This window comes from Hemiscyllium ocellatum, chromosome 10 (genome assembly GCF_020745735.1).
Source record: "Hemiscyllium ocellatum isolate sHemOce1 chromosome 10, sHemOce1.pat.X.cur, whole genome shotgun sequence".
NCBI classification, from domain to species: Eukaryota; Metazoa; Chordata; class Chondrichthyes; order Orectolobiformes; family Hemiscylliidae; genus Hemiscyllium; species Hemiscyllium ocellatum.
Genome location: NC_083410.1, coordinates 58,258,713 through 58,273,016, shown reverse-complemented (window position 1 = coordinate 58,273,016; position 14,304 = coordinate 58,258,713). Strand labels below are relative to the sequence as shown.

The 14,304-nt window shown below is 41.1% G+C and overlaps 1 protein-coding gene across 1 annotated transcript; it reads right to left on the bottom strand.

The window, feature by feature from the left end:
• Positions 1–1,650: 1,650 nt before the first annotated feature.
• On the bottom strand, positions 1,651–11,584 carry prorsd1 (prolyl-tRNA synthetase domain containing 1). Its single transcript, XM_060830945.1, has 2 exons — positions 11,423–11,584; positions 1,651–2,286 (listed from the first exon to the last, which is right to left on the bottom strand). The coding sequence occupies exons 1-2, from the start codon at positions 11,504–11,506 to the stop codon at positions 1,858–1,860; spliced, it is 513 nt and encodes a 170-aa protein (XP_060686928.1). The 5' UTR covers positions 11,507–11,584; the 3' UTR covers positions 1,651–1,857.
• Positions 11,585–14,304: the final 2,720 nt, after the last annotated feature.

Below are 14,304 nucleotides of genomic sequence, written 5' to 3'. Positions count from 1 at the left end.
ATCTTGTCAGAATTGTTGAGATCTATGACAATGCTTCTAGGGATGAGGCACCAGTCATATGGAAAGATTGGAAAAGTTGGGATTGTTATCCTTAGAGAATGGAAGGCCGAGAGGAGATTTGATAAAAGTTAGATAGAGAGAAACTGAGTTCAGAAATAAACTTTTTCACACAGCAAGTGGTCAGGATGTAGAATGCTCAGCCAAGTTCAAGCCAAGCATTCACGAGGGCACGGGATGATTATTTAAATAGAAACAATGCGCAAGGTTATGGGAAAAAGCAAGATATTAGCATAGAGTTGAAGTTATGTCTCAAGTAATTAATTGGATGAGAGGTTTAAGTTTTCTTTTTCTTGACACTGTCTAATGAAATGGAAGCGAGGTCAGAGTCCAAAACAACAAGGTTAAAAGGCCTGCCTTCATTCCCAAAATAAAACAAGCCCAGTATTTCTCAGTCAATTTCAGCCATCTACAGGTGAACCTTGACCACTTTAAGCCCCCTACCAATTGCCAACTTTATGTACAGAGCTCATGGATTCTATTATAACAGTTGAAAGTTGTTGAATTGTCCATAAAATTTCATGCATAACTGAATAGACAGACAAGGTAGTTGAATTGCAACGGAGATTCCATAATACTCCGAGTAAACAAAAAGAACTGCAGATATCTGGACTGAATACATAAAAGCAAATGGTAAAAAATGAAATATTTCCACTTGGCTATCATACTGGGTTAAAATCTTCGAGGAGAAAGCGAGGACTGCAGATGCTGGAGATCACAGCTGAAAATGTGTTGCTGGAAAAGCGCAACAGGTCAGGCAGCATCCAAAGAGCAGGAGAATCGACGTTTCGGATCATGCCCGAAACGTCGATTCTCCTGCTCTTTGGATGCTGCCTGACGTGCTGCACTTTTCCAGCAAAACATTTTCAGCTATCATACTGAGTTACACTTGTATTCTTAAAATCCACTCTACTGTTATCCATTAAATGCACATTTTTTTATAACTCATTTAAAAACTTCCTCAATTATATAATGTTGACCTCTTACTTGATTGCTTGGCATCTGGCAGAAGTAACAAACTAGCAAGCATGTTGCTTAAAGTTTATTTGCATTGTCCAATTACACCACTGTTACAATTCAGCTTATTCAACATTGGTACACCTAACATTACATCATTCAATAATGGTTTATAAAGGGGGCAAAACCATTTCACTTACCTTATAAACTCTTCTAGCTTCCAAAGCCTGCAGTTACTCTAATACCCAACAACTGCTTGCTAATTTTCATGGACCTGGCCAGAGTTTAACAGCATTCTTTCAAATCAGTAATCCCCCAAGTTGGATAGTGTGGAAAATGGGAAACTGTCACAGTGAGATATAAGGAATGACTTGTCCGATTTTGGAGCAGGAGCATACTTTTAGGAAGGAGTAAAGATTTATTCTGCATCAAATTATGTTTAATCTGATTTCAGATTGCTTGATAAAAGATGACACATATTCAAATGGAAATTTATGTATGCCTCCAGCATTAATTTCACCTCCATCTCCAAGGAAATAAATGACAAAACATTGCATAATGAACATTTTAATAAAAAGCAAATAAACTCACACACACTGAGTGATTCTCTTCTTTTTTTATATAATTGATGGGAAAAGACAGAATACAGCAGGTAATCAATAACATTTGAGACAGTGGCATACTTCATTAATACAATGGATGAACCCCTGCTAAAAATTTAAAACCATGTAGAGGGAATATTTACTGCAATGTAAGTAATCTCAATTTCAAAAAAAAGTTACTGTAGAAATTGACTACATCCAGCCAGTTGCAAGTCATTTCATTTAAGTGTTTGTTTCTATTTTAATCAAACTTTACAATTGTAGGTTCATGTCCTGTTTCCTTCACAAAATGCAAGAAGTCTATAGGCTTAATACCCATAGTGGCTGAATTAATCATTGGATGAAAATAGATTCTTTCATGTCCTCCATCCACGAAGTTTGAATCTAACACAAATTTTACATCACCTTGTTTATCATAAAACAAAGCAAGAGGTGTTGCGCAACCTTGACCAACTTTTAATTTTTCCAGCATTGTTCCTTCATCTGCAAAGCGCAGATTTCCACTTCCACAGCCCAGCTTCTTTGCTAGGTCATTCAAGTTGATTTGTCTGTTGTGTAAGACTGTCACTAACCATAAGCTTTTTTTCTTCTTGTCTTTCAAAAACAGATTCTTACTGTGGGCCCCTTTAAGGTGTTGTACATAAGGCATCATGGCTTCAACGGTGAACACCTACAGAAAAAACAAATTTTCTAAACTTTCATCATAAATTTAGTCTTTGTAGGATATAATAGTCAAATCTGCTTATATATTACATATGAATCTTTTGTCTGCATTCACTTCCTGTCATCTAATTTCTGGTGTATTTTAAATTCATACTTATAATGGGAAATAATCTAGATAAACCTGTACTAATGTTATTCCAGTGCGTGAGAGATCAAGGGAATACTCATGGACATAAACATTTATCAAGTAAATATTCCAATAAGACCAGAAATGGATCTTTTAAAATTGGGCCTATGAATTCTGATACAATTATTACCTGTCCCAAAACTATTTCACCTGTGAAATGACAGAAAACACAACCATTAATATATCAGGACATGTGTGCAGTCCCTTAAAAATGATGTGTAATAATTTCCTGTGGAAAATTCCACTGCAAAAGAAAAGTCTACATATTTATTCCCTAACATTTATCTCATCACTTGCCTGTCATGATTCTCTGTACCACCACAATGTGGCGTTACATCATCTTTTAACCATAATTTTCTTTCAGAATTTGTGATTTATGACCATTTGTTTTCAGTGATTGAAACTTTGAATGCTTTTTAGGGACATTAGAATGTAGTAATTATATTGCTGGACTAATAATTGTAGAAATGTGAAATCAAGACCACCATGACAGTTTAAGAATTTGAATTCAGTTTGAAACCAACCATAAACAAGAAGTTACTATCAATTAAACAACTACAATTCTCTCAAATTTATGCAGAAACCCACTGGTTCACTTAATCTGTCCTTACGCTGAATGACTGACTCCTATCACACATAACAACATGGTTGATTCTCAACAGCCTTCTGAAGTAGCCTGGAAAGACAAGCAGTTGTATCAAATCATGACAAAGATATACATTATCACTTATCATGATTCAGTTAGACACTCAGAGCCTGTTTTTGTGTTTTTAGGTGATATATATTCTGGGTGTCTGTGGTTCAAAATGGTCCACTACCCCCGTCTCAGTACAGCTAGGGCAGGGCAATAAATGCCAGTCACATCCACATCCTGAGAATGCATTTTTAAAATGCCATTATTTTCTTCATTTTATTGCCATCATTCATTATTTCAACCTTCTGAGAGCCTTAGCCTAGATTTGAATGCTGATAGTGCAGATAGGATTGCCAAACCTCCAGTTTTGGCCATAAATTGAAGGTCAATCTCCAGGACATAGCTGTTTGCAATCATAGGCACAAAAGTCACAGGCATTAATTATTTTGTTATTGATGTTTCCTATAATTCATCATGTTCTATCCATATTTTTTCTTTACCAGATATAAAAATATTGAAAAAGGAATAAAATTCAGCTTGGCTAACAGTCAGTAGTGAGTCCTTTGCTTTTGAATTGATAGAAGAAAGCAGCATGATGTAAGGACTAATGTTTTTGACAACTAATGGCTGGAATGTGGGGCAGAACATATAATGGAACCTCGAGGAATACATTTAATCTGTTGGCAACCCTAAATGCAATCTGAGCATATAGTATTTAACCAATTTGTAAAGATGCTTCAGTGCAAATTAACAAGTCAAATGAGCAATAATTTCTTTAGAATTTAGCACTTTCTCATCCAATGTTTCTTAAAATTAAAGAAATTCCAGGGCCAAATTTCAAAAGCCTTAGTTGAAATTTATAATTAATCTTGCCTTTTTAAATACAAAGAAGCTAGGAGAGAAAAATGGCAGGCTGATTACACACCCATGCTAATTTTTCTGCATTTTCAATGCTTAGGAAAGTGGGGGTTGGTCAGCTCAATTGACTGGTTTACAATGCAGAGCAACACCAACAGTGAGGTTTCAATTCCAACACTGGCTGAGGTCACCGCGAAGCTCCTGCCTTCTTGACCTCTCCTTCAGCGGAGGTATAGTTAAACCAGATGTCTCCGAGAGAGCAGCCGTATGGGCCTCTAGGAGCAATGACGACTTTATGCTTCAGAAAACATTAAATTTACAAAAATGTTCCACACATTTTCAAAAAGGGCTGAACTGTGAAGAGGCAGAAAGCCCCGAATCTCTTGGACACTGAAATAAAATGTCAACTTTCCATTGAATGACAACTGTGTTTGAAAGACACAAACATACAGTTCTAGATCGAGGATTCATACAGTGCACATGTTTTTAAAAGCCAAGTGTAGGCAGGTTACAGTGCATGCAGGGAATTAAATCCTTGGACATTGACATCAAATAGAGATTCTGACATCATCCAGTCCCTGCTTGGCTTACCCCAGGTGTGTTTTGATGCCAGCAGAGTATCATTTTGGCAGCAAAATAGTGTGGCACTGGAAAAGCACAGCACATCAGGCAGCATCCAATGAGCAGAAAAGTGAATATTTCGGGCATTTAAACCCTTCATCAAGAATGTAGCATGGGAAGGGGCTGGGAGATAAATAGAGGGATGGGGTAGGCCTGGGAGGGAAGGTAGTTGGGAAGGCGATTGGTAGATGCAGATGGGGGGCAATAGTGATAGGTCAGTGGAGCAGATAGGCGGAAGGAACATGGACAGGTAGGAAAGGGGAACAGGGCGTTGCCAAGTTAGAGGGGTGGATCTGGCATGAGTTGGGGGGGGGTGGGGGAAGAGATTTGGAAACCAGTGAAGTTGATGTTGATGCTGTGTGGTTGAAGGGTCCTAAGGTGGAAGGTGAGGTTTTCTTCCTCCAGTTGTGATGACTTTGTTTTGGCGGTGGAGACAGCCCCGGACTTGCATGTCCTTCGGGGTGTGGGAGGGAGAGTTGAAGTGGGCAGCCACAGGGTGATGAGATTGTTTGGTGTATGTGTCCCAGAGATGTTCTTGGAAATATTCCGTGAGTTGGCATCCTGTCTCTCCAATGTAGAGGACATCACATCGAGAGCAACAGACACAGCAGATGAGGTGGGTGGATGTGCAGGAAAATCTCTGCATGATGTGAAAAGATCCTTCGGGGCATTGGATGGAGGGGAGGGTGGAGGCGAGTGTGGGTTTTACACCTTCTGCAGCAAGGTGTGAAGGTGCCGCGTTTGGAGGGTGGGTTGTGGACCTAACAAGGGTGTCACAGAATGGTCTCTGTAGAAAGCAGATAATGGGCAGGGAGGGAAATATATCTTTGGTGATGGGATCTAATTGTGGATGGCAGAAATGGCAGAGAATACCAGAGATTAGTGGGATGGAAGGTGAGGACCAGGGAGTTTTATCTTTAGGAGAAGATTTATAGCTCGGGTGCTCGTTGTTGTGATTCTGTTCGCCGAGCTGGGAATTTGTGCTGGAGATGTTTCATCCCCTTTCTAGGTGACATCCTCAGTGCTTGGGAGCCTCCTGTGAAGCGCTTCTGTGATGTTTCCTCCTGTATTTATAGTGGTTTGTCTCTGCCGCTTCCGGTTGTCAGTTCCAGCTGTCCGCTGCAGTGGCCGGTATATTGGGTCCAGGTCGATGTGTTTGTTGATAGAATCCTAGAGGCATGGCACTCACCCACAGATTCTATCAACAAACACATCGACCTGGACCCAACATACCGGCCACTGCAGTGGACAGCTGGAACTGACAACCGGAAGTGGCAGAGACAAACCACTATAAATACCGGAGGAAACATCACAGAAGCGCTTCACAGGAGGCTCCCAAGCACTGAGGATGTCACCTAGACAGGGGACAAAATGTCTGCAACACAAGTTCCCAGCTCGGCGAACAGAACCACAACAACCCGTGTTTGCGTGGGTTTCCTCCGGGTGCTCCGGTTTCCTCCCACAGTCCAAAGATGTGCGGGTCAGGTGAATTGGCCATTTGGGCCGAAGGGCCTGTTTCCACACTGTAAGTAATCTAATCTAATCTAATTCTATCTTTGTTGCGGGTGAAGTTCAAGGACGGAGGTGTGAGAAGTGGAGGAGATCCACTGGAGGGCATTGTTGATCACATGGGTGGAAATTGCAGTCCTTGAAATATGAGGCCTTCTGGGACTGACGGGAGTGGAACTGCTCCTCCTGGGAATAGATACAGTGGAAGCAGAGGAATTGGGAGTAAGGGATCACTCTTCTATGCAGTGATGGGGGTAAGTCAAGGTAGCTGTGGGAGTCGATGGTTTTGAAATAAATGTCTGTATTGAGTCAGGTACCAGAGGTAGAAACAAAGAGTCCAGGAAGGGGAAAGTGATGTCACAGATGGTCCATGTAAACTTAATGTCAGGGTGAAAGGTGTTTGTGAAGTTGATGAACGGTTTAACCTCCTTGTGGGAGCATGAAGTGGCGCTGATACAATCATCAATGTAGCGGAGGAAAAGGTGAGGGATGTTGCCAGTGTATCTGTGGAAGATGGACTGTTCCACATATCCCATGAAGAGGCACAGTATATTATCCTCTGCATTTCTGCCACCTACAATCAGACACTACCACCAAAGATTCTTCTCCCTCTTCACCCCTATCCACGTTCTGCAAAGACCATTCCCTCTGTGACACCCTTGTTAGATCCACGCACTCGTCAACCCACCCTCCAAAACCAGCACCTTCCCATGCCACCGCAAGAGGTGTAAAACCTGTGCCCACACCTCGCCCCTCACCTCCATCCAAGGCCCCAAAGGATCTTTTCATATCTGGCAGAGATTTTCCTGCACATCTACCCACCTCGTCCACTGTGTCCATTGTTCTTGATGTGGTCTTCTCTATATTGGAGAGACAGGACACTAACTCACAGAACATTTCAGGGAACATCTCTGGGACACGTGCACCAAACAACTCTAACTCCCTGTAGCTGACTACTTCAACTCCCCAGACAACTGGAGGAAGAACACCTCATCTTCTGCCTTGGGACCCTTCAACCACACATCATCAACATCAATTTCACTAGTTTCCAAATCTCCCCTCCCCCCACTCATCCTAGATCCAACCCTCTAAATCGGCACTGCCCTCTTGACCTGTCCTGTCCATTTTCCTTCCCACCTTGCCCCTCTCCCTTCCTCACTGAACTATCACTATTATCACCCCACCTGCATCCACCTACCACTTTCCGAGCTATCTTCCCTCTCAGCCCCACATTTATCTCTCAGCCCATTCCCCCTCCACATCCCTGAGGAAGAGCTTATACTCAAAACACTAACTCTTCTGCTCCTCGGATGCTGCCTGATCTACTGTGCTTTACCAGCGCCACACTTCGACTCGGAAGCTCCAGCACCTTCTCTTAGCAAAACAATCGAATCAATTAAAAGGTCAATAGGATTTTTAATATTGGATTCCTTCTTCCTCACCCAGTGCACAGGTTCCACAGTGTCCAAACCTTGCCAGTTTGTAAAAGGTGGGTGCACTGTGGGCAATTTTTATTGAGTAAAATGTACTACTGATAACAGTAAAAAGGCTGAAATCAGCCAGCCAATGGTTAGTAGTGAAAGGCTAGCATAAATAGTTGTTTCTCCCTGAGTTCACTGATCTTGCTGGAGCAGCAACTTTGTGTAAGTTCTAATGTGTCTTGGGTTCTAAGGAGAGTAATTTCACTCAAGTGCCAAAAGACTTTCCTGTAACATAGGAGCTACATATTACAAAGTTATTTGGAGCTCAGAGGAGGTACATCATGCTTCAACAAAGCACTTTCAGCAGTGTAGAAGTTGTGACAATCACATGCAACTGATTGGACACAAGGTTGTATGTTGGAGAAGGCAATATCCTCAGTGCATGTTCTGTTGGCTAAGGGTCATCTTCCACAGTATTACTGAAAGCAATACCTTCAAGGCTTATGCATGTGGTTGCTGATACCTCTGCAATCTCTTCGAATGCATTCATCTACATCTGGTGTTGTATAGTGACTATCACGCCCAATTTCAGGTTCAGGTCTGGTGACATCTTTAAGATCTAACATACTACAACAGCCAGTTCCACAAAACCTTGTTTGCTAAGACTTCCATCTTTATTCACTTTGATACAGATAAGGCCAGTTAAACCTGGAGGGTGTTGACTTTGTTTCCTTCACAGGATTTCCTTGCAGGTCCAGGGGTCATAGGTGGCACCTTTCCTTTGCCCATGTGTGCAATCAGTCCAGTCAAGTGTCCTAATTGGACAGGTTTTCACTCAATGTGCAACTGGTCAGTGACCACTGCAGGAAGCTTACACGGCAGGTTATTAATTACATAGTTCAATGAAACAGCAACAAGTCATCTTAATTAGTTTTTGTCATTTATACAAATGATTTGGATGTGAATATAGGATGAATGGTTACTAAGTTTGCAGATGACACCAAAGTTAGTGGTGCAGTTGACAGTAAAGGAGGTTATCTCAGAGTACACAGAACCTTGATGAGATGGACCTATAGGTCGAGGAGTGGCAGATGAAGTTTCATTTAGAAAATGTGCATTTTGGAAAAGCAAATCAGAGACCTTGGGGTGCAAATTCATAGTTCCTTGATGGTGGAATCACAGGTAGAGAAAGAGTAGTGAAGAAGGCATTTGGTATGCTTGCCTTTATTGGTCAGTGCATAGAGTACTGGAGTTGGAATATCATGTTGCGGCCGTATAGGACATTGGTTAGGCCACTTTCAGAATACTGTGTTCAATTCTAGTCTCCCTGCTACAGGAAAGATATTGTTAAACTTAAAAGGGTTCAAAAGAGATATAAGGATGTTGCCAGGGTCAGAGGGTTTCAGAAATAGGAAGAGGCTGAATAGGCTGGGGTACTTTCCCTGGGCTGTCAGATGCTGAGAGTTTATAAATTTATGAGGGGCATGGATAAGATGAATAGCCGAGGTAGGAGAGTCCAAAACTAGAGGGCATAGGTTTAAGGTGAGAGGGGAAATGATATAAGGTCCTAAGGGACAAACTTTTAATGCAGAGGGCGATGTGCGTTTGGAATAAGCTGCCGAAGAAAGTGGTGGTGGCTGGTATAATTACAACATTTAAAAGGCATCTGGATGGGTCCATGAATATGAAGTGTTAGAGGGATATGGGCCAAATTTTCTTAAATGGGACTAGATTAATTTAGGATATCTGGTCGACATGGACAAGTTGGACCAAAGGGTCTATTTCCGTATTGTACAATTCTATGACTCAATGAGATTCAAAAGGTGGTCCTGCTTTTCCACGAGATTTCAATTGACACACACTTCAGACTTGTCTTTTCCTCTCAATATCTTTGAAATTCAGAGAATTCAAAGATTCTTTTCAGGAAAATTGTAAGGGTGGAAAAGCAGATATGGCAATGAAGTTAAGAAGTCACCTTTTTTTGCCACTGACCAACAGGCAGAGTGAGTAATAGAAGTCTAGGTAAGTGACTGTAGAGCAAGTGGGAAAGAAATATTCAAGATTTGAGTTGAAGTGGTAGAGGCAGCAGTGGAAATGGCAGTTGAAACTATGAAAAGGCAAAGGGGTAGATTGCATGTAAATAGTAGTATGAGTGACGGGGAGAGAAGAATTATTTGGGGATGCAAGCCATGTTTCCCTCAGAATTTTGAAAGGTTAATACAGCCTGCAATCCAGCCTCAGTGGTAATTTCTCCTGTCACACTAAGTACCCAAACAGAAAGATAAAGACAAGAGACATGGTGAAGAGGGCAATAAGAGTTAAGAAAGGAGAAATTGAAAAAGAAAAACAGAAATAGAAAAAGGAGACATGGAGAACTAACACAAAGGCAACAGAAACAGTAAGGAGATTAACTGTGAAATACCACAGGAGGTGAACCAGTTTCATTTAATCACATTTATCAAGAACTACACTGCTCTAATCTATGCTTCCTATCAACCAAACTTACCCCTCACATGAATCCTTAAGTAAAGATGTGACAACTGGCTTGGGAAGAAATTATTCAGAACAGCATTCACTTTTCCCAATTAGGGCAAAAACACATCAAGCCCATTATTACAGTATTAAATAAAATCTGAAAGAACAGCAAATGCTTTAATTCAGAATCAAAAGACATTGATCAAGGAGCATAGCAGGATCTGTTCTGAGGAAGGGGCACTGGATCCAAAATATTAACTTTGATTTCTCTTCACAGATGCTGCCAGACCTGCTGAACTTTATGTTACATTTTTAAGCTCTTCATTACAGACACTATGTTGTTCTTCAGACTTCAGTACTGAAGACAGTCAGGATATCATCTAATTTTTTTTTGTTTAGATTTATTTTTGCTCACAGTGAATAACTCCAACTTGATCAATGGATCCCAGATACAACAGGTGGGGGATAAGGGAGACTCCCTCAGCTACTGTTATATTGTGCATTAGCCATTGGAAAAGCCTCTTAATAAGGAGTACCTTGTGTATGGTTTTCCATCATATTTTCATATCTTAAGTAACTTTTGCCATTACGGATGTTCATTTTTCATTGCTCACGAGTCATTTTAAAGCAACAAGAGATCGTTATACCATTCACCTGTAAGATACAACCATGACCTATTTGGAAATTTTACTTTACTGATCGACTATATATGCTTTTCAGGGAATATCGCTTACCCGTATACATTCTTTGGCTGCAGGCATTCTGGGAAGTGTGTTAAAGGAAACTCACCTAATTGACCATTTAACATCTTAATGAGTACAGTACAATCACAACCTGTTAAGCCCGAACAAACTCACTTCCATGGATAACATAACACTTTGTAATCCACTGAAGTACGAGAACAGCACTGAAAAAGGCCATGTCGCTCAACATGTCCGTATCCATGTTTATGCTCACCAGAAACTTGCTATTCTCCTTCACCTTAACCCATCAACAGGACGTTCTTTTCCCCAGTTTCTCCTTAAACGTTATCTATGCTAGTCAGCTTAACTACTCCTCAGCAAGCTCCACGTTCTCTACGCAAAAAGATTCCACTTGAATTAAATAACTCACTCTGTTAACAGCATCATATTTGTAAATACCATGGCATTTATTTGCGGAGAAGCATTAAAATAGATCCGAACGTGCGCTCGGTTTCCCTTTTAATTTCGGTTTAAGTTTAGCAGTCCCCTGGGCTGCTGACCCGGAAGAAGGGCTCAGCCTGCGCCCAGACGGTGGCTCAGCCCGTTAGACACTGCAAGATACAACCATGACCTATTTGGAAATTTAACTTTATTGATCGATTATATCTGCCTTTCATGAAACATCGTTTGCCGTTAGGCATGCTTTGGCATTCAGGGAAGTGTATTAAAAGAAACTCATCCAACTGAACACTTACCTCGGGATGTTCCTCACACACAGTCTCGATGTTCAACCCTTTCAAATAATCTTCCACTTCTTTGCGCAACTCGGCTGCAGCCATTTCCCGCTGCTTAGTGCTGCAAGTAGAATCAAAGAGTGTGTCCCCAAGAGCCACGTCTCAGCTGTACTGCTCAATCACATCCTGCAGGATCGCTCTTCTAGAGTCACGCAGCACGGAAACACACCCTTCGGTCCAAATAGTCCATTTTTATTCCTGATGAAGGGGTTTTGCCCGAAACGTCGATTTCGCTGCTCCTTGGATGCTGCCTGAACTGCTGTGCTCTTCCAGCAACACTAATCCAGAATCTGGTTACCAGCATCTGCGGTCATTGTTTTTACCAAATAGTCCATGCGGACCAAACTAAAGTAGCCCCATCTTCCTTCGCTTGTCCCATGCCCTACTATATTTTTCTCATTCATGCACTTATCAAAATGTCTTAAACGTTATAACTGTACCCGCACCCACCATTCCTCTGGAAGTTGATAACACATACAAACCACTGTCTGTACAAAATAATTCTTCAATTTAAAAAAAAATTTTTCCTCTCACCTGAAAAGTATGGCTCCAAATCTTGAGATCCCCCACCTGAGGGAAAAGACATCTGCCACTCACATTGTGGATGCTCCTCATGATTGTATAAACCTCTGTAAAGTCGCCTCTCAACCTCCAGTGAAAGAAGTCCCAGCCTCTCCCTGTAGCTCAAACCCTTCACTCCTGGCAACATCCTGGGAAATCTCTTCTGAACCTTCTCCACCTTAATAATATCCTTCTTATAACAGGGCAACCAGAGCTGGACATAGTATCCCAGGAAAGGCCTGATCTCTGTCATGTACAACCTTAATATAACACTCCAACTCAGTGCTCTGATCAATGAAGGCAAACCTGCTAAACATCTTCTTAACCACCCTGTATGTGATAAAAACTTCAAAGAATTATCTGAATCCCCAGGTCTCTCTGTTTGACAGCACCATCCAAGGCCCTACTTTTAACTGTATAAGTCCTGCCCTTGTTTAATTTACCAAAATGCAATAACTGGCATTGATCCAAATTAAATTTCATCTGCCACTCTTTAGACCATTGCCTCAATGGATCAAACTTTCTTTTTAATCTTAGATTACCTAGCATTGATCCCTGTTGTACATCAGTGGTGACAGGCCTCCAGACTGAAAAATAGCCCTCTTTGTTACTTGAAAACATCACTTAGGCCTTGAAAGTAACAGTTTCACAATTCATTTCAATGTGGTTATCACAATGACTAGTATTAATAAGACAGAAAAGAAACACAGTTGTCAATCAACATCTGTGGAGAACAGAAAAGTTAACATTTCAGGACTGAACCCAGTCCTCGAGTGTGGAAGGTTTTATCCTTCAAGCAAAGCAAACTATTGCAGATGCTGGAGATCTCAAATAGAAACAGAAAAACCTGAAGAAAATCAGGTCTGGCAGCATCGTCCGTACCAGAGTCATGTAGGACTGAAAACATTTTCTCTCTTTTTGTCTTTCCACAGCTGCAGCCAAGTGTAATTAAGAGCTACTTCAAATCAGATGCAAGCTAGCACCATCATTGGGGCAAGTATTTATTTTCAGCAAAATTTTCTCCCAACGACTAATTACCATTTCTTCCCAATACTAAAACTAGTATTTTGCCCCAAAACTCCTGTAACCCAGAAACTGCCTTAAATTGGAACCCAAAAATCACAGAATTCAGTGCAACAGGACATCTAACAGCATCAGCCATTAATTTATTGGCCCTTTACTCTTAAGCTCAAAATATTTGCTTGCAAGGTTGCTAGACGTGCAAGCTGTTTAATGGTGCAGCAAGTGATGGGCAAGTACAACAGATGAACAAGGAACCATTCAACCCCTTGAGCCAGTTCTGCCATTTAATAATTCATGGCTGCTCTGATTGTAACCTCAAATCCACATTCCCACCTACCCCTGATAACACGTCAACCCCCATTACCAAGAATCAATCCAATTTGGACTTAAAAATATTCAAATACTTTGTTTCTCTTAAGCAAGAGTTCAAATTTCTTATGACCCTTTGTGAGGAACTAAATCATATACTTTGAATCAATGATCCCTTATTATTAAATAGTGGCCCTATGAGAGGAAACATTTCTCAACATCTACACTGTCAACACAATTAGGATCTTCCATGTTTCAAATTCCCTGTTACTGTTTTAAACTCCAGCAGAATCAAGCCTAACCTGTCCAACTTTTCCTAATAAGGCAACTTGCCCATTCCAGATCGTCATCTGATAAGCCTTCTCTGAACTATTTCCAAAATATTTACATCTTACTAAATAAGGCAACCAATATTGTACGCACTACTACAGATGTGGTCTCATCAGTGCCTTGTAAATTGAGAGCATAAAACAAAAATAGAAATTGCTGGTGAAACTCAGTAGATATGAAAGTTGCCCACATCATAACAGGGCCTGAGGTAAGCAGAAAATCAGCATCTCATTTCCATTTGGGAACCCTCCTTCCCTCAGGATTCAATATCAATTTCAATCATTTGAGAACTTGAATGTCTTCTTCCGTGTCCTTTACTTTTCCCACATCCAGGCCCTGTCATAAGAGGGGCTGCTTTCAGCACAACCAACATATTTTCACCTATTTATGATCCTCATTATCAGTTTTCTTTCTCCCTGGCATACCATCACCTATCACTTTGTCTCCCTTATTGTCACAGAGTCATAGAGATGTACAGCACGGAAACAGACCCTTCGGTCCAACCCGTCCATGCTGACCAGATAACCCAAACCAATTTAGTCCCACTTGCCAGCAACCGGCCCATATCCCTCCAAACCTTGCTATTCATATACCCATCCAAATGCCTCTTAAATGTTGCA

Bases quoted from the DNA above. Each gene is read 5' to 3' on its own strand.
- prorsd1 (XM_060830945.1), bottom strand. From the start codon at position 11,506: ATGGCTGCAGCCGAGTTGCGCAAAGAAGTGGAAGATTATTTGAAAGGG. The intron at 2,287-11,422 runs GTAAGTGTTCAG...TTTTTTCTGTAG, and splicing joins TGTGTGAGGAACATCCCGAG to GTGTTCACCGTTGAAGCCAT.